We start from the raw sequence: 21,585 nt of genomic DNA, 5'->3' as shown, positions 1-21,585 counted from the left end.
CCCTTTGGTAAGTGCATGGAGCAACATTTTGCTTACAAACATAGTAATTGACTCTCAGGAGTTGGGCAATTTTTGCCCAAAAAATTATTACCCAACTAAATTTGCCCAACAGTTCTTAGCGTGTATATGTACACTCTTAAGGCATAGTAAACCAAAAATATACGCTGTATACACGAAGTATATGATATGATATATATATATATATAAATATAGGCCTATATATATATAGGCCTATATATATAGGCCTATATATATAGGCCTATATATAGGCCTATATATATATAGGCCTATATATATATATATATAGGCCTATATATATATGCGTGTGGGTGGGTGGGTGGATGGGCTGGTGTGCATATGCATATATATATATGCATAGTGATTCAAGTTGTATTTGGTTTTGAAATTATCACAACCTTTTGCTATAAAATTCGACATTCATTTAAAGGAGAAAAAATGTACAAAAAAATCTGCTATTTTTGTCCAAAATCACTCACCAGGAAAACATGAAAAAAAAGTTAAGTCCATAGTTAATGTTCAATATATGCAACCTTTAAACATTTCACTTTCCTGAGTAGAACTGTGTTTTTTTATTCCATCACGCTTAACCTACTTTGCGACAAGCTGACCAATAAATATTGTCAAATCTATATAACTTAAGAAATGTGGGTTTTCTATCATACAATAAAAATCTATATTGATTTGTAAGAAACATTCAGGAAAGACCAAACACCTCTGCGAAGTAAGCCTCGTTTTAAAAGGCTGTAATCTATATATGACAATTCACGATACCATTATACACACAATGAAGCACTTAAAATATATAAAGGAACAAATAAGACTAATTCCGGTGGCTTAACGGCGCAACTACCAAGGGGCCGGGGGAGGGTGGGTTGGGGGGGGGATTGGTGGAATTCTATGTTGTCCAAGAGATGTGTGCACGGCCTCTCCCCTTTGAGAAATTGTCGTAAAATTTAGGTTGCTTAGATGCAAAACGGTGCTATATATATCAACTTTTTCGAAACAATGTGCAAGATTTTCCCTCTGTTTATGTTGTTTACCGCACTTACGGTATTATATATATTCGATAGATTTCGTATGATATTCTGTCTGCCAATGTGGGGTGCACGGAAGGGGTGGGAAGGGGGGAAGGGGGGAGGGGGATTTTATGGTGGAGTAAACATGGTTGAGCCCCCTGTCTTAAGGTTAAAACCACATCTTCATATTAGTTTCTTATGGCAAAGGGTCATAAGAAAGATCACCGCAAAGTGGTGTACTATCTACACATTATACAATGAAAATAGATAACCTGGTCTCTGAAATGACATTTAAACCATGCATGGATATCTCCCAAATGAAAAGCAACCTTTTCAAAACTGTTTCGGGAAGTTGTTAGGCATCGGAACAATAACACAATAATGATGATTGTTCTCTTTCCGCCTTCTTTAATTGATATTACTCTCACTAACCCCCCCCCCCCTCCCCCGCCTGTTTTTTAGTGAAATTTGCATATTTTGTTCAAGTCGGATTCGGTTATTCTCGGCGTATATAATGGTATATATGTTCTTGGTTGTGTATCTTTGTTTTCAGGGGTATGCTTTTGGGCGGAGGCAATATTTCTAGAAAACCAACTTCCTTCTAAAGTAAGGTAGGTGAACGAAAGACTTTTATTGTAAGCTTCTCATCAAATGAAAAACAAATGTAATCAATTGAACAAAGAAAAAAACAACACCGATGACGCTTTTGTTTTTTTCCCTTTCAAATAAACGTTAACTTCAGAGTAACGAATTATTTCGACCATCACAAGTTCCTCGCCCAAACAATTTTTCACAGTAATATTAATATCGTTTAGTAAATTCCGATTTTACTCTCTTTTTCTTTTATTCATTTATTTGAAGTAAAAATTGACTCGGTAAACAAAGTGATCAACATTGTTATGAAATTTTAGTATCGAATAAGCTCTTAAAAATGATGTTGATGAAACTCAGCACCGGAAAACCAAGTAAATATAATCAAAACGTTCATAGAAAAGGCTCCCGTCATTAATAGGAATAATTCATCTCTCTTTTGACAAAAGGAATTTTTGTTTTTTTCCTTACTTCCTAAAATACCATGGAATCGGAATATATTATATGTCATCCCATATTTCCATGGGAACACATCATTGTCCCTGGGTACTGGATCTTAAGTATCTCACCCCTCGCCCCGCCCCCTTCACTCACCACTATTGACCCACTTTCGAATTACCAATGTCTCCATATTAAAACTTGAGATTTTAGAGTTTTACTACAATATTGAAAATCAAAGTCATATATTGTGACTTTGTTGTATTCAGTTTTGACAGTATGCGGATGGTCGGGCCGCCAGCATCATTTCCATGTTCTGATTCATCAACGGAGTTACCGTGTGATGATTACCAGGTCCATGAAGTATCGGTAGGACATCAAATTATACATACATCCCAGCTCCTCGATATTTCAACAGTCTCAAGTGTAAACTGTTATGTTTTGCTTCTTTGTTTTCTTTATAGTATTGCTAATTAATGGTCAGCTAATTTCTTTTTTTAAACATTTAGCTTACGTTATGAGAATATATAGTAACACGGTCATAGGGGATAACTTTCATTCTTATAGCACCTGATTAATGGTCCATTGTTCCATTGCAACCCATGTACAAACAGTAACCATATATATTCACCCCTATATACCCATATTACCCACTCTCGCAATTCCTCGCTCCCCACCCCTCTCTCCATCCACTTTCTCACACGTTCCACGCGTCTATACGTCCCCACTCCCCGACACGTCCCCACTTTCCCGTTCCCACGAATGACCCACTTCCAAACGCATCTCTGCTTCCCGCTCACCCACTTTGCCACATATCAACCCATTTCCTAAAACGTCTCCACTTCCACACACGTCCTCATTCCCTCTGTCCCTAATGTCCCATGTTCTCCCTCCAACTCCCACCCCCCCCCCCCTCACCCCTCACCACCCTCGCCCTCATATCCCCGAAGGTAAGGCCTAACTAATTACGTTTCTAATTTCAGCTATTTTACAGACATAGGATTTACATCGACCACATAGACATATATGAGCTCACCAGTAAGGACTCCGTTATGAGTATTTCTGTGTTTAATCCAGACTCTGTCGATTTCGTCCAAGTTTGGAGCCGAAGAGATTATCAAAATAATCCAGAAATTTGCAGCCGAATTTTTTCACCTCCGATAAAGGTATATATATCCTTAAACCTTTTACATAAAAGTTACAACAAAAGAAGTCGGTTTTACCGTGTTATTTGTGTTATTTTTGACAGAAAAGACAGAAGGATATGGGAAAGTAGGCAAGGGCGAGGTTAGGACGTGCCAGTTTTTGGATAAATCAGACTGTTCTATATTCATCTCATGTAAAACCCAATTGCGGTTTAAATTTGACTACGTAATATATATCATTGATAAGAGGCGGCGGGGACAGAGAGGGTGGATAGCACAGGGGCATATGCACTATACCAATTTGTTAAAAGAACTAGAAAAGTATACTCTTTCCATAAATTACAAGTGTCCCTTTTTGAAAAAAAAACAGGCTTTGAATTTTCCCTCCAACATCATACGCTTGGAATTGGAGCTAAATGAAGTCGGATGTGTGAAAATCGACGGCGTACAAATCAAAGGTTTTTACGGTAAGTTTTTATTATTATTATTATTATTATTATTATTATTATTAATAATAATAATATTATTATCATCATCATCATCATCATCATCATCATCATCATCATCATCATCATCATCATCATCATCATCATCATCATCATCATCATCATCATCATCATCATCATCATCATCATCATCATCATCATCATCATCATCATCATCATCATCATCATCATCATCATCCTCCTCCTCCTCCTCCTCCTCCTCCTCCTCCTCATCATCATCATCATCATCATCGTCGTCGTCGTCGTCATCATCATCATCATCATCATCATCATCATCATCATCATCATCATCATCATCATCATCATCATCATCATCATCATCATCATCATCATCATCATCATTAATATTTTTTTATATTTTATCTTCTTCTTCTTCTTTCCACTCTTGACGTAGAAAACGTGGGTCTGAAGGGATTGGGCGGCGGGGTCGAGATGTGGTCTACACATTTAATTTGCAGATCAGAGACATTTTCACAAACAACACAATCGATAATTCCCATTCTTAGAGGTTCTTAACGATAAAACGGCTCAGGTCAACACAAATCCTAAATTGAGATTTCGCATGCGCAGTTTACCTGATCAACGCGAATTTCTAGCTGGTTTTAGATTTAACTCCAAACTGATGATGCTCTGAATGCACCAGTCCAAACAGACAAAATGTCAACGGTATATTGTCCTCAAAGTATGCTACAAAGTCCTAATAATAGTCATTCATCCAAATTTCAAAACACTCATTTTTAAAGTCCCCGCAAAACTAGGCCTTAGTTACCCATCACACTAAGACAATTAATTATCTTTTGTTTTAAATAACCCTCAATTTGAAGGATCAGAACCTCAAAGAACTTACTTTTGATACTGATGATCTATTAAAAATTTAACCTCCCTTTATCCTCGACAATCAAACCCTTGCACCCTTTTTTCCCCTTTAGGTGCACCACCCAGCATTCGTCTTGCGAATGGGCCGACAATGTATGAAGGTCGCTTGGAAATTTTACACGATCAAGAATGGGGATCAATTTGTGACGAAGAGTTTACCGAAACCGAAGCCGTGGTAGCGTGTCGTGAGCTAGGCTTCGACTTTGAAAGTATCGTCGACTCGTCTGATGAATACGGATGGACCGATGACTTACCCATACACGTCATAGGCATAAATTGTACAGGCCGTGATAAGTTGCGGGAGTGCGTGAATTTCGAGACGACGACAAAGGGGAAGTTGTGTTATCATGTGGAGGACGTTGGCTTACAGTGTAGCACGAGTAAGTTTTTTTTTTTTTTAAAAGACGAGGGTATCCTTTCATTAGTTGAATTGAACGACATGTTAAAGGCATTGAAGACGCGCCCCAAAACCGCGTGCCGCCCTCTGAAAAAAAGTTAACTGTTCCGTTGTTTGCAAGTGAAGTTTTTTTTCTTGTCGCTACAAAATGCAGACAGTAATAAAACGTGATACCTTGTAGCTGCATGTATTGACTGTACACTAGTGTCTAATTACCGACGGTAGCAAGCTTTGTGTGTATTTTCTGGGATCGATGGTGGTGTCTAGCACTTCTGTTACACCTCATTCGAAACTAGGTCAGATTACCGGTAGCAGACGTTTCTTTGTGCGCGAGTCTTCACTCCCTTTAAAGAGATATTCCGTTGGTAAAAGGCTATTTAACACTTATACTTTATTCAGAAAGATGTCTACACTGTTAGGTTGAACCCCCTCCCCCCACACCCCCCCCCCCCCAACTCAATATCCTGTCCCTAACCGGAGATATGTTTGATTAAATGTAAACTTATTATGACTGGCTAAATCCTCCCTTACTCGAGGAAATCTTTCATAATAGGTGATCAGTGATGTCATGCTCTCAGTAATTCTTCAAAAACTATTCAGTTATATATTTTCAAACACTTTTCTATTCTAACCGTTGTGTTGAATTGTTCTTCAAATGCGATACTCTTGTGATAGTTGTTATTGGTGTCAAATTTCTCTGTCATTAAAATTTTATGAAAAAATGCAACTTTTCGTAATAATATTACCTTCTTCTGTAGAAACAAAAGTAATCAAGATTCTGCAGTTTTTTTTAAGTCTGTTCCGTCTGTGCATAGCCATGATACGGAAACTTGATGGTGCCATGAAAGGCTAACTTGTCAGCTATCCAGTGATGGGTAGCGTTTAGCAAGTGAAAACTTCTAGCTAGACTTAGAGACCACATTACCTTTGTGATTTAGTGTGTAAGTCAATGGGGCTATTATAATGGGCGTATGTTATACCTTCATACCAACTGTTCTGTATCTCTGCCCTTCACAGGAGTAACAGATAGTGGCGTGCAACCTTGCAGACTTGTTTCTGGTTTGTTTCCGCCTGACGACTGTGACTGTAATAAGTATGACATACCAGATATCACGTGTTTAGATTTGCTTTGTGACGACTACACAGAGACTTATGGATTCTATTGGAATACATCAACTGCACATATTCAGTTATCCTCTGACCAATTGGGTCGGTCCACGGTTACGTATGAGCCAACAGGACACACGGAGGCAGATACAAACGTGATGAATACACTGACGGTACCAGATGAAGGAGAAATGACGTCACTGGATGAAAAGGAAATGACGTCACAAGATAAACAAACAATAGCTACACCAGATGGACTAGACATAACGTCACCAGATGGACTATATATGACGTCACGATCTGGACAAGATATGACGACAGAAGATCAATCGGCTCAATTGATGAATACTGTATTACAGCATCATCAATTTGACGCTACGAGTACATACGGTGAGTTGCTGCGATTTATGGATGAATTTGGGTCTTAAGTCTGCTAACTAGTACATGTCCAGTACAACCTACCGTAAAGTCAACTCCGCCCATCCCACTTTCTAACCGGGATGAACTTATACATGGCGTTACTGGATCATTCAGCTGGATCCTTTGAAGTAGCAAAAAGATTGCTAGGAGATAAAATGCGATATCTCCATACTCCATAATGCTTGAAATATTTTCGAGGATATACAAAAACTATTGGAATAAACACATTGAATTAGCCCGTCAGGCTGAAAAGTTACAACCATGTAAAATTCGACTGCCAATGCCACCCAATATAGACCTATAATTGGTGTGGGAGGGGGGAGGGGTGGTGGAGTCCTAACCAGGCTGGCTGTCTGCACCCTACCATCCTATCACACAGTTAAAGGTTGTTCTGCGGCATTTCAAAATAACATTTCCATTCCACTTATAGTTTAATCTATAGAAGAGAATCAAAACCGTTTAGAATAAATTGCAGCTAAGATTAAGTAATAAATTACAATAATTCATTTACGTCTGGGCCAAATAACTAACATTGCATTTCCTCTCCCTTCACCCCCACCCGCAGCCTACTCTACTGTTGTTACTACTCCATATAACACCGCAGGGGAATCTGATCCACTTCCGCATGAGGATCCTAAAAATCCGAAACCAGAAAAACCTATGGATGACTTGTTAATGGTAAGTATATAGGTACACATAAAAGGGCGCACTGATATATATGTAGCATATACATATATGCTATATATATATGCTATATATATATATATATATATATATATATATATATATATATATATATATATATATATATATATATATATATATATATATATATATATACAAGAAAAAGTCAAAACATTGATTGCATTGATTGCATTGAGGAAAAACAAAGTGTCTGGGCGAATAATATTCTAGAATGGAAGTTACTTATAAAGTACTCGCCAATCATATAATGTCCAACAGACTTGTCTCTTTTGCAGAGGGAACGGAACATGGAGGGGGAAACGCAGCAAATAAACATTCATTAATAATTAGTACCCGTTCATTCTTTGTCTCATATTCAGGTGACGTCACAACCTATTACCGAAATGCCTGCTAAGCAAGAGACATCGCATCTGAAGGGAGATATGCCTCCTATGCGGGAGAGGTTCGAAGATACTTTTGCGACGTTACAGGAGAAAGATTTTATGACAAAGAAGACCGGAGCAGAACTAAAAGAAATTTCTAATTCATTATCGATGATATCCGGTAGTGCATCAAAGTCGAAGGAAAACGCAAAGGTGTAAAGAACTGTTCTTTCCCCAACATATTGAATCATAGAAATTCCATGCTTTCGAGAAAATAACAGAAAATGGAATAAAAAATGATAATAATAAAGAATAAATAAAGGCTACGATAGTGCCAGACAGTTTAATTTCGTAGTTATTTTGATAAAAAAAATTGCCTAAAATAAAATCACTTATCATATACAACAACACAAAACCGTGGTTTTATGTAATTTTTGGGGGAATTTGCAAAGTGTAGTACATTCAACTGCTTTCACTTAAAACAGTTTCATAATTATTGCTCCTACTAATTAGCGCTTAACTTCGAAAGCTCGGCAATATCTAACACTGGATGTTTGGGAACTCAAGACGATAAACATAGATGATGATATATATTGCATTTGCTAATAAACAGCCAGTTGTTTCTTTGGGCTTTTTTTTATACTTTATACGTAATTTTACTTTGGTGTGAAAGTTGGAACCAGTGGGGGTTCTTTACAATTCTATAGATCTGAAAGAAATATACGAAAGTTCAAATATTTAAGTATAAAGTGTAAACATATAATTTCGATTCAAATAAAACAGGGTCAGGTACTGGGTTTGAACACGTCTACTGCATTTACAGTGTTTCAAACCCTCAACGAAACAATGATTGAATATTTCGTTCCATGTAATTATGTTTTTTTTTTCATGATCAGGTCTTTCTCGAGTTATGTGATGGACTCATGAACAGCACTAAACTCAGCATAGGCTCAATAAATGGCGAGGTAATTATGATATACTATGAAGAAATATCTCAATTTTCAACCAATAAAATAGATTGAAATGAACTCTCAACATAATGACGTCATATATAAGATACGATCCGGTACATTTAACGGTCATGGTACATTTTATGTTTTAATAATTTTCTGTCTCTTTTTATTGAATTACACTGCAAAAACTGCGGTGTTAAAATATCGGTGTTAAAATTACGGTGTTAAATTGAGTGTTAAATTAACACCAGACAGAATATTTTGGAATAATGGGGTGTTTAAAAAATTGGTGTTGTAAATTTTGGTGTTGAAATTCTAGGTGTTCAAATCTCGGTGTTAAAGTCGGTGTTAAATTAACACCAAGCAGTATCGATTTCATCAGGCCTACGTAATCGGGTTGTACCAATTTATGGAAATTGATCGATTGTTTCTAGTATCTCATTGTAGGCTAAATTGTACCAAAACACAACAATAACTCCCAAAGCTGACCTGGCATAGGATATTTTCAACACGAGTTGCCTAATTATTGATGACTGTAAGTTTGGCTGTTGATATGCAAATTAGATGCGATCCATTCAATTATGGTGGCTATAGTAATATATTTCGAAAAATAACATAATAAACGAGGTTATTGCAGGATTAATAATGTTATAAATGTGTCTTATTAACTCAGTAACCGAATAAGCCAATGAAATAACGAGATATATTTAGTTTTCTTGAATTCTTCAACAGATTTGGTATTCACTGTATACTTTTTTGAAAACTACAAAGATGAATAGTGTCAGATAAATACAACTGTTATTCTTTGATGACGTAATGCTTTTTGCACGGACTCCATCATATTCATAAAGGAACTCTCTGCTAATATGATGGTATACCGGGTATGCAATATGTATGTTGTACCATTATATTGCACAGATTGCACCTTTTTCAACACCCAATGGATTTACAAGAAACAACACCACTGAGATTTGAACTTTAAATCTCGGTGGTGTTGTTTTAAATTTTAACACCCAATAAGGTGTTGGAAAAGTACTCCAAGACTGGTGTTAATTTAACACCCACGGTGTGGTCATATATGTACACCGCCGGAGAATCAAATTCAACACCGTCGGTGTTAAATTCAACACCGGAGTTTTTGCAGTGTATATGCGTAACTTTAATTGGATGTACCGGGTTTCGGTTAAGGGATAGATGGAGGGTTTGCTGGGTTAGGAGAAGCAGTCATCGAGAATTTTAAAGAAAATCAAGATGACAGCAAGCAGGGACGGGGGGTGGGGGTGTTGAGCTTTATACAGCCTCAGGGTTCGGGGTCAAAATAATTTATTATCATGTCCTCTGGGTACGACCTGTCTTTCGACGCCTATCTCTATGACATTGTATTTGTATTTGATATGATATTTGATATGAGAAAAGCATGTGCGTCTCTGCTTTTTCTTTTAGACTGACAGTAACAATTACTATACCAGTGAGATTTTGGGGGTTATGGACACGTTCAGTATGGACTTAGCAACGTCCTTCGGCGTTACTCAAAATGTCTCACAATTTACGCACCAAACAGAAAACTTTTGTAAGTTAAAGCTATTTTCTTCACTTGAATAAACCTTTTCTGCAATTACTATTATTATAATGATTATTATTTTATTTAAAATATTACATTTTTTATACTCCCTCCCTTTTCCTTTACCAGACCTTCACATAGATTCATACGTCGTTAATCAGACTCAAGGAGAAACATTTTCCTTCAACAATTTATCGGATGAAGTCGACGTGACCCTTAACAGTTCTTCATTTTATGGCACAGAAGGTAATTTTGACCTGAGGTGTAGGTCCTACATTAGTCATCATTGAGTTATACAACCCTGCATGATGGTTGTAACTCAATACTCACTCTTGTGCAACCATGGTTGTTCTCTCGTATATTAGGCCTACGTTTGACATCCAAACCGATTTATTTGATAGTTACCAGTATATATACTACCGGGTTATCCCGTGTCGTGTAAAAGTTTAAATACAAATATATAATTTAATATAAATTGTTGGAAATGATTTTTATGAACGTTTGGAAGCATATTTTAATTGCTTCAGTACTTTGACACTCACATAAAAAAAAAATTATTAAAAAACTGCACAAAAATAAATATATGAGACCCAAGAACATAAGTTATGAATGCTACGTATATTCCATTTTTTGTTGGTGTTGATTGTGGGGTTGGGGAAGGGAGGGGAGGGATTTCGAGAGCCTGACAGATCCATGAGATCAATGATGTCACTGATTCCCCTTTCCCTCCAGTATATTATGAAAATAAGTATTTTGAAATTTCAATGAATATGCAATACATTACGTCACAGTAAATACTTGCAAATGATTGGTTCCCATTGACTATAATGAACAGAAATGCATGATTGGAAAACTCGCAACCGGGACTGTATCCCATTGACCCCCTCTCTGGATGGGGGGGGGGTCTGGATGACACAAACTTTTAGAGTAAAATAAAGTGTACGATTAAAATATACGAGGAGCAGATTTTGTGAACAATCCTTGTTGATCACAAAAGAAAAATTAACTGAACGAATTCCAAACAAATATTAAAACATATTTTCGTTGCTTTGGCTAAGTGTAAAACTGAAAATTGTTTTATTTTGAGATAATCATTGATGCGCATGCACTACAACAAAAGAATAACAATTATATAAAATAAAATACAAAAACAATGCTGTCTATTATATAAAAACTATTATATTGTCGTTATTTTTTCTATTTTTTTTTTTATGTAGTTAAGGTCGTAACCGTTCGTTACGAAAATATTCAGGACCTCTTATCGACGGGGGAGAATAATTCTGACGTGAATATTGGGTCAAAGGTCATTGGGTTGACAATCGTCACGAACAGTTCAAACAATACGGAGTCATTCTTTAGTGAAGATGCTCCTGTGGAGTTTTCCATTAACACGGTTCAGGTATTTTATATTTTATTATTTTTTTTAATTATTGTCATCTTTAAATCAGGGTATTCCTGCTCAATGCATAAGCACTGCTTTCCAGGGGAGCCCTCAATAATGCTATATACATGGAAAGAACGTAACTATACGTTCTGTATACGTTGGTCTTAACTTATTTGTATTATAGAGGCTCAACTATCCATTCTAAGTAGAGTAATATAGTTAATATATATAAGGCAGATTTGGTCGGATATTTATGACGTCCATTTTCAATAAGTAATTACTTTAAAAAAAAAATCAACATGAAATATTACTGATCGAACTGAGACAATCTTTTATAAAATCGTGACTAATTGAATGAAATTTGGGGTATAATGCATAATTCTTTCGATTCAGAAAATTCCGTGAAGATTCCGTGAAGATTCCGAAAATGAATATTTAAAATAGGTATAAATGAAAATAAAATGATTCTCCCACTTCTGTATAGCTTCCTGACAGCAAAGAAACGCCTGTTTGTGCTTTCTGGAATTATTCCTCTTCGTAAGTACCATCTCACCAACTTTGCTTCCATATATCATTGTTATATAAATCGTTAATTTATTTATTTATTTGTTTTCATTTTATCAGTACATTGCTTACAAATGGTCACTAATATTGTTTTACTTTGATTTTTATAGCCTTCTGTACCTACGGTACATTTTATCTTTTTTTTTAATGAATTTCCATAATCCGTTTCACATCTACATATGAGGGGAAAACCTGCCCTGAAAATCAGCTCTAATATTATATCATAGGGCATAGGCATATAGCGGTTCTTTCCCGAATTGTACATACCAAACGGACGGAGCTATGTTCGGTCTTGTGTACGTGCATAGTGTGGGTTCCTATGACCCTTATTGTGACGTCACTGGTTACTCTGATCAATGAATTAATTTTGAAGATCACTTAAATATCAATAGATTAATGATTTCACAATTTTATTATTATTATTATTTTTATTCTTTTAGTACGAATACAAGTTTTTGGTCAACCGATGGATGTCAAGTGACATCGAACACCAAAACACAGAAAATCATTTGCCGATGCTCTCATCTGACGAATTTTGCAGTTCTGCTACGGTTAACCGATGACGTCATATTTACGGTACAATATTGGAAAGATTTTCCTCTCTTTTTTTCCCAAAACCAAAATGTCATGTACTTTCATGAATAATTTATAGAAACAAATGAATAAAACTTGGCCATCGGAAGAAACTATCTATAAAATAAAAAATGAATATGCGCATTGACTTTTATATTTCAATTAAATCTTCTTGTAGACTTGACCAAAATTTTGATGAATATTTCTGAATTATTTTGGCACTAAGACCTGTCTTATCAAGGTGGATATCTTTATCAAATGAAAATTTCTGTTTTCATTCCCCATTATTCCTATGAATTTATCTGTCTGTGTGTTTGTTTTTTTACTAAACAGCTTAGCGATGGTCACGTGAAAGCCTTGGATATATTGACCTATGTTGGGTGTACTCTCTCCGTTCTCTGCCTGGTCATCACAATAACCATCTTCTTTGTGCTCAGGTTTGTATGTGCCAGGCATCGCGAAGTGCTGGGGCACGTATACCCCCGCCCCCCCCGCCCCATTCCACGTCAACTTTTGTGAAAAATCTCAAAAGTGCCTCATTTCGTAAATGAAAAGTGCCCCTTTTTGTTAATGAAAAGTGCCTTTATTTTCCATATTTTTGGTAATGAAAATGTTTTCCTTTTGTTATTTACAGAAATGTGATGACCAATAAAAGAACATTATGTCATTGTCATGATTCTGTTCATGTTCAATGCTTTTAAGTGTCGGTCAGCCACGTTTTTATCCGGTCCTCCCCTCCTCCCTCCCCACAGCATCGATTTGTATCGAACATTAGCGCAAAACACGCTTTTTTGGTCACTTTCACGCCATAGATTGCCTGTTCATTTTGTTAAGAGAGAGAGAGAGAGAGAGGTGGAGGTGGAGAGAGAGAGACGGGTAGGGGGTAGGGAGTACGTCCTTGTAAAGTTAAACATTTTATATTTTGCCTTCATATATTTTCTTGCAGGCTTCAAAAGATGCAACGCATTTTCATCCACATTAACCTTTGTTTATCGTTGGCACTAGGCCAGCTAATATTTATGACAGGAATAGATGCTACGCAGAATTTGGTAAGTGAATACTGCAGTCACGCCTCGGTGTTGGAATGTCATTTTTAAGCATTTAGTTACTTAAGGCCCGAATCTAAAATAATGAATGTCAATATCAGTGAAATAAACCACCGATGCTTAAAGGGATCTTCAAACTTTGAATTCCTAATTCATTCATAATATATGGACCTAACGAGAGGAAAGAAAGTCCCCACAATGACCGACGATTTTATTAATTATGTTTAACAAAGATCTATGACTCTCAGGATGAATACCATATGCAGACCTTTTCCACCACATGCTGTCCACTTTATTAGCTTTGACGCAACACCATCCCCCACACCATACCCCCCTAAAAAGATGATATGTCTTGCCTGCATGGAACCCTACATAGGATTAGGAACTAGACCGATCGACCTGTAGTATAATCTGGACTCACTAAGATATGGCCGATATGCTAGATAGCATATCATCAAATGAAATGTTAGATGTATATATATATATATATATATATATGTATGTATATATATATATATATATATATATATATATATAAATAGGGTAACTAAAACACAATCATTTACAAGGACAACAACAAAATAGCTCCTATAATTTTCAAGCTATTAGCAATATAGAATTATAAATTTCAACATTTGTAATTTCTGTTTTTGGTTCTTATCTATCATTGGCTTATCTTCAGATCACGTGTAAGATGGTAAGCCTCAGCCTACAGTATCTATTTACATGTTCATTCTCCTGGATGCTGATAGAGGGAGTCCATCTTCTTCTCTCTACTCTGCCAAGCGCCAAGAAAAATATCAAATCTTATGTATTCCTACTAATTGGCTGGGGTAAGTAAAATTACGCAAAAAGAAATTTGAAATGCTTTATTTTACAATCGTTATCTTCGTTATCATTTGCAGTGGCATAAACAGGAAATTCAAAGTTATCCGTGGGGGGGGGGGGGGGGCGTGGCTGATAAATTTTTCGAAGGTAATCGGTTTCTCACGCTATTTGATAATTTCCTGAGTTTAACTTATGTTATGTTCATAAATTTGAGTTCTGCATGTGTGCGTGGGGCGGGGCGGGGGGGAATAAAAATATGAATAAATGAATATAAACTATCATGTAAAACACCTGTGTTTCATTCGTGTTTCTATTATTTTCGCAAGGTATTCCTGCATTCATCGCTTCCATTTCATTCGGTATCCGTTACCATGACTACGGAACTAGCGAACCGTGAGTTTCCCTCTGGGCTTTCTTTCTGTATAAATACTTCATATACAGTTGACATGTTATAATGTTTTCTTCATACTTATCAAAATATGATTATTTTCTTCCCTCCTTACTCTGTCAGGAATTTGCATGACATTATAAATTTCAACATTTGTATTTTTTGTTTGTTTTCTTATCGATGATTGGCTTATCTTCAGATCACGTGTGTAAGGTGATTAGCCTTAGCCTGCAGTATCTATTTACATGTTAATTTTCCATATTGCATAACACAATGTATTTTTCATACGCTTAAAGTAGAACGATAGTGACAGAAAAAAAATCTCTCATTTTCATATATAATGTAGTTTATATGTTACCAAGCAACATATTTTTTTAATTTTCCAAATAGCACACCGGAAAGTTATTAAAAAGGGAATTAAAACATCGTTTTTTCGCCTCCGTAATTTAGGAATTTGCAAACACTGCAATGACCTTGAACAGCCCTCAGGTCAGTGAATGACGTCACTGTGATGATCTTTTCTGTTGTGAACTGTTCAGTACGGAGCTGTGCGTGCATTTCGTGTCAGCATAACTGTTATTTTCCGGCGTAATGTTCAAGATATAAATAGATAATGAATATCATAGTGTTTCTTGATTTCTTCACCACGTGTTTACAAGTTTTTTTTTACGAAATTTGCGGCGATTTCGCAACGATTTCCCAATATCTGAAGAGGTAACTCGCAAGCTGACCCAAAGTAACGTAAATCTCAAGATCACGTTTTTGGCGGGTTTTATACAGAGTGATGTATGAATGTGCTCACTTACCAGTCAAACTGGCACAATAACAATTGTGATGATAGTCTCAAACGTAGATTAGCATAACATCCGAAAGAAAATCCAAAGTTCTAAACAAAGTAGATTCGCTTGCATGCACTAGGCCCACTGGCGGATCCAAGGGGGGCCAAGGGGGCCATGGCCCCCCCCCCCAAAGGTGAGCCAAAAAGTGTTTCCGAGCATCCGCTAAATCATATGATTGGAAATTAAAAAAAATCGAGAGGAATAGCAGTGGTAGACTAGTCTAAACCTTTTCGTTTTCTGGTTTAAAATTAAATGCAGAGCTCCCAACTGACCCGCAATTCGCGGGAATTAGACCCGCATTCTAACACCCAAAGCCGATGACCCGCACAAGCGTCCGAAAATGCCGCATTGTAATTGTCAAGTATACATAAAAAAATTTGCATCAAATTTTGACTTAGCAACCATCATTTCTTTAGCATTTAGCATAATAGAGTATAAAACCTCCTTTACAGCATCATTTGAACCTCAAATTAGCCTATATTTCTTTTCATTGGGGCGAGCAGCGAACATTTTCATGCCACGGGAAAGAATGAATTATCACCTAATATTCAATTTATTGATGTTACACACAAAAAACTGAATATTTCTCAGAAAATTTTGGGTGACAAAAGCCTTTCTAAGTGCCACCATTTTACATGTAGGCATCACCAGGATTCCAAAAAAATTCAAAGGGGAGGGGGACACCCCTTCCCCTTATACCCCTCCCCCAGGACGGCGATTCGTGGCATGGACCAGCATTTGCCTTCTCAAGAGTTGGGAGCTATGTAAATGTATGAGCATGAGGATTTACAGTTTAACACCATTTTGCAGGTACAGGCTGGTTGTAAGAAATTTATAACCTATGAGAAATAAAATTTCTTGAGAAAGATGATCCCAACTTTGTTTTATAAATATTTTAGAAAATTACACTTGGGAAACATTTTTTTTAGAAGTAACTTAACATCACCATTGTACACTTTTGTCGCACCAAATTGCATCTGAGGGCATTCAGCAATAGAAAATTTTCCAAAGGGGAGGGGGGCACCCCCTCCCCTTAGACCCCTCCCCCATGTCACTCTAATGCCACTTTGGCCCCTCCCAAACAAAGGCCCTGGATCCGCCAGTGACTAGGCCTACTGTAAAACATAAACGTTCCTTGTTCCGTGCATCATTAAATCCAACAGAAAGGTTTCATTGAGCTTGAAATACAACCGCATTTGAACTCAATCGAGTAGTAAGTCTAGCTCGAACAATTTTCTCACTACATGCAATGCCTATTGCGTTTATTCACATGCATGCCTCGTGGTTTGGGCTTCAGGAGGAATCGTATTCTAGCCCAACTTCACGTAGGTCCGCAAACGGTACTTTCACACTGTGCAAACATAAGTGACAGTGTGCGCTACCGTAAGTAATACTTACACGATGTTTTGTTTCGCTCGAGCATACACACATTTCCTATTCGTATTACATTTAAAGTGGTTTGGAGGGTATGAACACATCTCTGCCCCAAAAAACTCTGCCTAAGCGACGTCCATGCCCCAATCGAAATTTGCACGTGGATTCTCTCCTCACATAGTCATTAGGTTGTTCACGTCTGACATGTCTTCCAGTTCCAACACTTACTGTTGCATTTATCGGGATATATATAAATAATGCGGCATAAAAGCATCAATCTTTCAAACTTTTATTACTTTAGTGACCTTGCCACACGCAAATTTCAATTGGGCCCGAATCATCTTCTGTGAAGTGGGCAGAACAAACTTTCACATTCTTGCCATGAGAAACTCCTGGTGCGATGAAGTCTTTCCTGGTTCTCCTCACAAATCGTATCCAGAGTTTCCGATATCTCTCACTACTTTTTCCGCTTGGAAAATTGAAAAAACTTATTGTAGAGTCCACTTTCGTTCTGTTGCATCCCCCTACAACGCAATTTCTTGGATTTTGCTAGTGGTTTACGTTGTTTGTCGAGTCCAATATAGAGTAGGTTGCAACTAAACTTACACACTAAGTGCACACTGCTGAAGTACACTACGCCGAGCTCACGTTGTTATCATCATAATGACGTCACATGTCACTATAGATCACGTGATCATCATATCGCTTTTCGCGAAAAGCCCAATTTTTGTTTAAAAAATCAACGAGTTTAGGAATTTTTTTTAAGCCTTTCCCAACATCGGATTGACTTGAATTTTCACATGTGTAAAATGGAAACCAACTAGAATACTCTTGAATAAAATCGTATTTTTTCGTCGATGGTGAAAAATCACTATCGTTCATCTTTAACTTGAGTACTAAATTGAAAGGTTCAATCTAACTTATATAACGGCCGATTGAAATTTCCATGCATGTATCCCACGCTAAACCTAAACGTCAAAACCAACTTGAGGAAAGATGTCAGATTTTTGTGATTTTGTGTTTGTTTAGAAGACATGTCACCTCTCATACTATACTCCCGGTACTGATTTAATGTGTTATTGATCATAGATTAGCAATCAATTGATCAGAAAGCTATAAATCTGAATATTTTGATTCATAGATGTTGGTTGTCGCCTACTCGCGGACTAATATGGGCATTCGCAGGGCCGGTGTTGTTGGTGGTAGCGGTAAGGACCTATTTTATTACACTCCCACTTGTTTGTTACCTGTTTGTATGACATAATATGATTCATTCATTGCTACCTATATTTATGACATGATCTGTATATAGATGTTGTATTCATTCTTACATTCATTTGTGACATATGCCATAATGCTCTATTCACTGTTACCCATATCTTATGACACACTCCATAACCTACATTCATCGATCATTTCCTAGAGATATAACGTAATTCATATGCTACATTCATCGTTACCTATATGTATAAAGTGTTTCATACTAGATACACTGTTACCTATATTTTATGACATAATCCATATCCTACATTCCTCGATCGTTTCCTAGAGATATGACGTGATTCATATGCTACATTCATCGTTACCTATATGTATGAAGTGTTTCATACTAGATACACTGTTACCTATATATTATGACATAATCCATATCCTACATTCCTCGATCACTTCCTAGAGATATGACGTGATTCATATGCTACATTCATCGTTACCTATATGTATGAAGTGTTTCATACTAGATACACTGTTACCTATATATTATGACATAATCCATATGCTACATTCATCGATTATTACCTATCCTTATGTATTAATTCATATGATATAAGGTACTTTCATCGTTACATATATCTATGACGTGTTTTCATATACTATAGATGCCCATGTTACCTATATATTATGACATAATCTATAATCTATATTCTACATTCATCGATCATTTCCTATAGTTATGACGTGATTTATATGCTATATTCATCGTTACCTATAAATATGACGTGTTTCATATACTAGATGCACTGTTACCTATATATATACTATGACATAATCCATATGCTACATTCATCGATTATTACCTATCCTTATGTATTAATCCATATGATATAAGGTAAATTCATCGTTACCTATATCTATGACGTGTTTTCATATACTATAGATGCCAAGTTATGTATATATTATGACATAATCTATAATCTATATTCTACATTCATCGATCATTTCCTATAGTTATGACTTGATTTATATGCTATATTCATCGTTACCTATATTTATGACGTGTTTCATAAGCTAGATGCCCTGTAACCTATAGTTTTGACTCAATCCAAATACTGCTTCCTTCGTTACATATAAGAATTCACATTGTATACAAAGACGAAAAGTTTTTAATGTATTTATGTAGAATTGAAAATATGAACTATTTATATCAAAGAAATGAGACTTAGAAAGAATTTTTCTTTTGATTTCACAGATAAACACTTGTATCATCATCATCGTTCTCAAGGTCTTCATGTCACTGAAAGCGAACAGTGACAAAACAGGACACCAAAGGATACGGTAAGCTTAATATAATATTAACAACACAGAGGCGTCGGGAGCATTACAAGTGCATGTATTGAAATGAGCCTATATTCTTTATCCCATACTTTCCAGGCTCTGCTCCATATTTTCAGGATCCCTCTAATTGATCCTCGGGCCTCGTATCTGCAACCACCTCCCCCCCCCCCCTATACCTTGTCTTTCTCTCACTTCTGGCCTGGTAATATTCACTCAGGTTCCCTCGCTGATACCATATTTCTGTTTCCTATAAAGGCTATATCTTTTTGCTGTACTTTTTTTTTGATCAATATAAAATGTCAAAGGAAAAATTAAAATATTCTTAAAATATATCTTGTATGAAACTCACTCTCTGTTCCGCCACAGCAAGTATATCGAAACCAAAGGAAAATCACCGTCAGTTAGAACTGGACTCGACTCAACATCCCAACGAATGCTCGATAACTTTTTCTATTTTGGCACCGACCCTTTTACAAGGGTTCTATAGGGGCCCTACTTTGGGGCCCGACGTAATATATGTGATCCGATTAACCATACACATTTTAAAACTTACTTAAGTAACATTGCTCTATTTTCATATGATTAAATTGAACGGTCAAACGTTTCAATCATATAAGGCATGACGACAACTTTAGCATGAGAGAGCATTAACGTAAACAAACTAATTCACTTAATTATCTTGTTGATTATTGGTATGGATGATGGTTCAGTGTTTATTTATTTATATTTCGTTTTACGTTTGCAGGGCTGGTTTACGTGCAGTGGTTCTTCTACAACCAGTTATGGGTTTTACTTGGATATTCAACATATTTGCTTACTTGGATCCCACCGCCACATTTGCATATCTCGCTGTTATTTTCAATTCATCCCAGGTAAACATTATATATATAATATATATTACATATATATCATATATATATATTATATGTAATATATATATATATATATTTATATATATATGTGTGTGTGTATGGTTGAGACTAGTGCAACACTAGTAGTTGTTACTCAGAGATTCACGCGTTGAGCGATCATTAGACAAGTTCTCAGACAACAATTCTGCTATTGCCAAGGAACTAACGCCTTCCCATATCTAATATTATTTTCGTCTCAACTGACTTCGCAAATTAACTATAGCTTTCGCATGGCAATGTCTACACTGTTTTGTATATGTTTTATTTAAGTATTGAGACTAAAATCGATAAATATATAGTTACAAGTACTAGAATGTTGACTATATTAAAAGAAAAACACACACACACTCATACTTGATCAATCGGAAAATGTTTTTTTTTTTCACTGTTATTTTGCAGGGTGTTCTGATTTTCATACTCCACGGATTATGCAATAACGAGGTAAGATTTACAAAAGAAATACAAAATGTATATATATATATTAGATAAATATATAAATATATATATATATGCATATATATATATGCATATATATATATATATATATATATATATATATATATATATATATATATATATATATATATATATATATATATATATATATATATATATATATATATATATATATATATATATATATATATATATATATATATATATATACGAAACAGCTGCACAAACGTTTGTTTTACTGGATTCGAAGCTAGTCTTTAGTAACCATGCATGTGCTCTACCAATTGCAAGCTGAATTTCTTCCGTTTTGTTGTTGTTTTTGTTGTACCGAAGGAAATGAACGTGTTCCGACAGGAAGGGTATACACGGTTATACAAGATAAACTGGTTTCGGAGCACCACGAGAAAAAGAATGGTTATATATAGGGATGGCTTTACCAACTGTAAGAGTTACGCGCATAATAATGATTTGCGCACAAAATGTTCGCGCGCAATGGGTTGCGCGCATACGGTGGTAGAATACAAGAGATCACCCGTTCGACTATCGTGCAATATTTCATAACCTCTTTTTT

The 21,585-nt window shown here is 36.1% G+C and overlaps 1 protein-coding gene across 1 annotated transcript in view; it reads left to right on the top strand.

Moving 5' to 3' along the window:
* Positions 1-21,585, top strand: part of LOC139975108 (uncharacterized) — a 34,002-nt gene that overhangs the window by 9,239 nt on the left and 3,178 nt on the right. Inside the window, exons 3-24 of the mRNA XM_071982736.1 lie at positions 1,591-1,648; positions 2,336-2,435; positions 3,050-3,232; positions 3,582-3,678; positions 4,647-4,973; positions 6,008-6,487; positions 7,083-7,195; positions 7,582-7,797; positions 8,481-8,549; positions 9,981-10,107; positions 10,228-10,344; positions 11,316-11,497; positions 11,967-12,019; positions 12,487-12,622; positions 12,953-13,056; positions 13,566-13,668; positions 14,348-14,498; positions 14,820-14,886; positions 18,236-18,302; positions 19,562-19,647; positions 20,393-20,519; positions 20,958-20,999. Coding sequence (XP_071838837.1) covers positions 1,591-1,648; positions 2,336-2,435; positions 3,050-3,232; positions 3,582-3,678; positions 4,647-4,973; positions 6,008-6,487; positions 7,083-7,195; positions 7,582-7,797; positions 8,481-8,549; positions 9,981-10,107; positions 10,228-10,344; positions 11,316-11,497; positions 11,967-12,019; positions 12,487-12,622; positions 12,953-13,056; positions 13,566-13,668; positions 14,348-14,498; positions 14,820-14,886; positions 18,236-18,302; positions 19,562-19,647; positions 20,393-20,519; positions 20,958-20,999 — 3,005 coding nt within the window. The remainder of the gene's footprint in view (positions 1-1,590; positions 1,649-2,335; positions 2,436-3,049; positions 3,233-3,581; positions 3,679-4,646; positions 4,974-6,007; positions 6,488-7,082; positions 7,196-7,581; positions 7,798-8,480; positions 8,550-9,980; positions 10,108-10,227; positions 10,345-11,315; positions 11,498-11,966; positions 12,020-12,486; positions 12,623-12,952; positions 13,057-13,565; positions 13,669-14,347; positions 14,499-14,819; positions 14,887-18,235; positions 18,303-19,561; positions 19,648-20,392; positions 20,520-20,957; positions 21,000-21,585) is intronic.

This window comes from Apostichopus japonicus, chromosome 10, assembly GCF_037975245.1.
Source record: "Apostichopus japonicus isolate 1M-3 chromosome 10, ASM3797524v1, whole genome shotgun sequence".
NCBI lineage: Eukaryota > Metazoa > Echinodermata > Holothuroidea > Aspidochirotida > Stichopodidae > Apostichopus > Apostichopus japonicus.
Note: the sequence above shows the minus strand (reverse complement) of the source record. Positions and strands in the feature narration are given on the sequence as shown.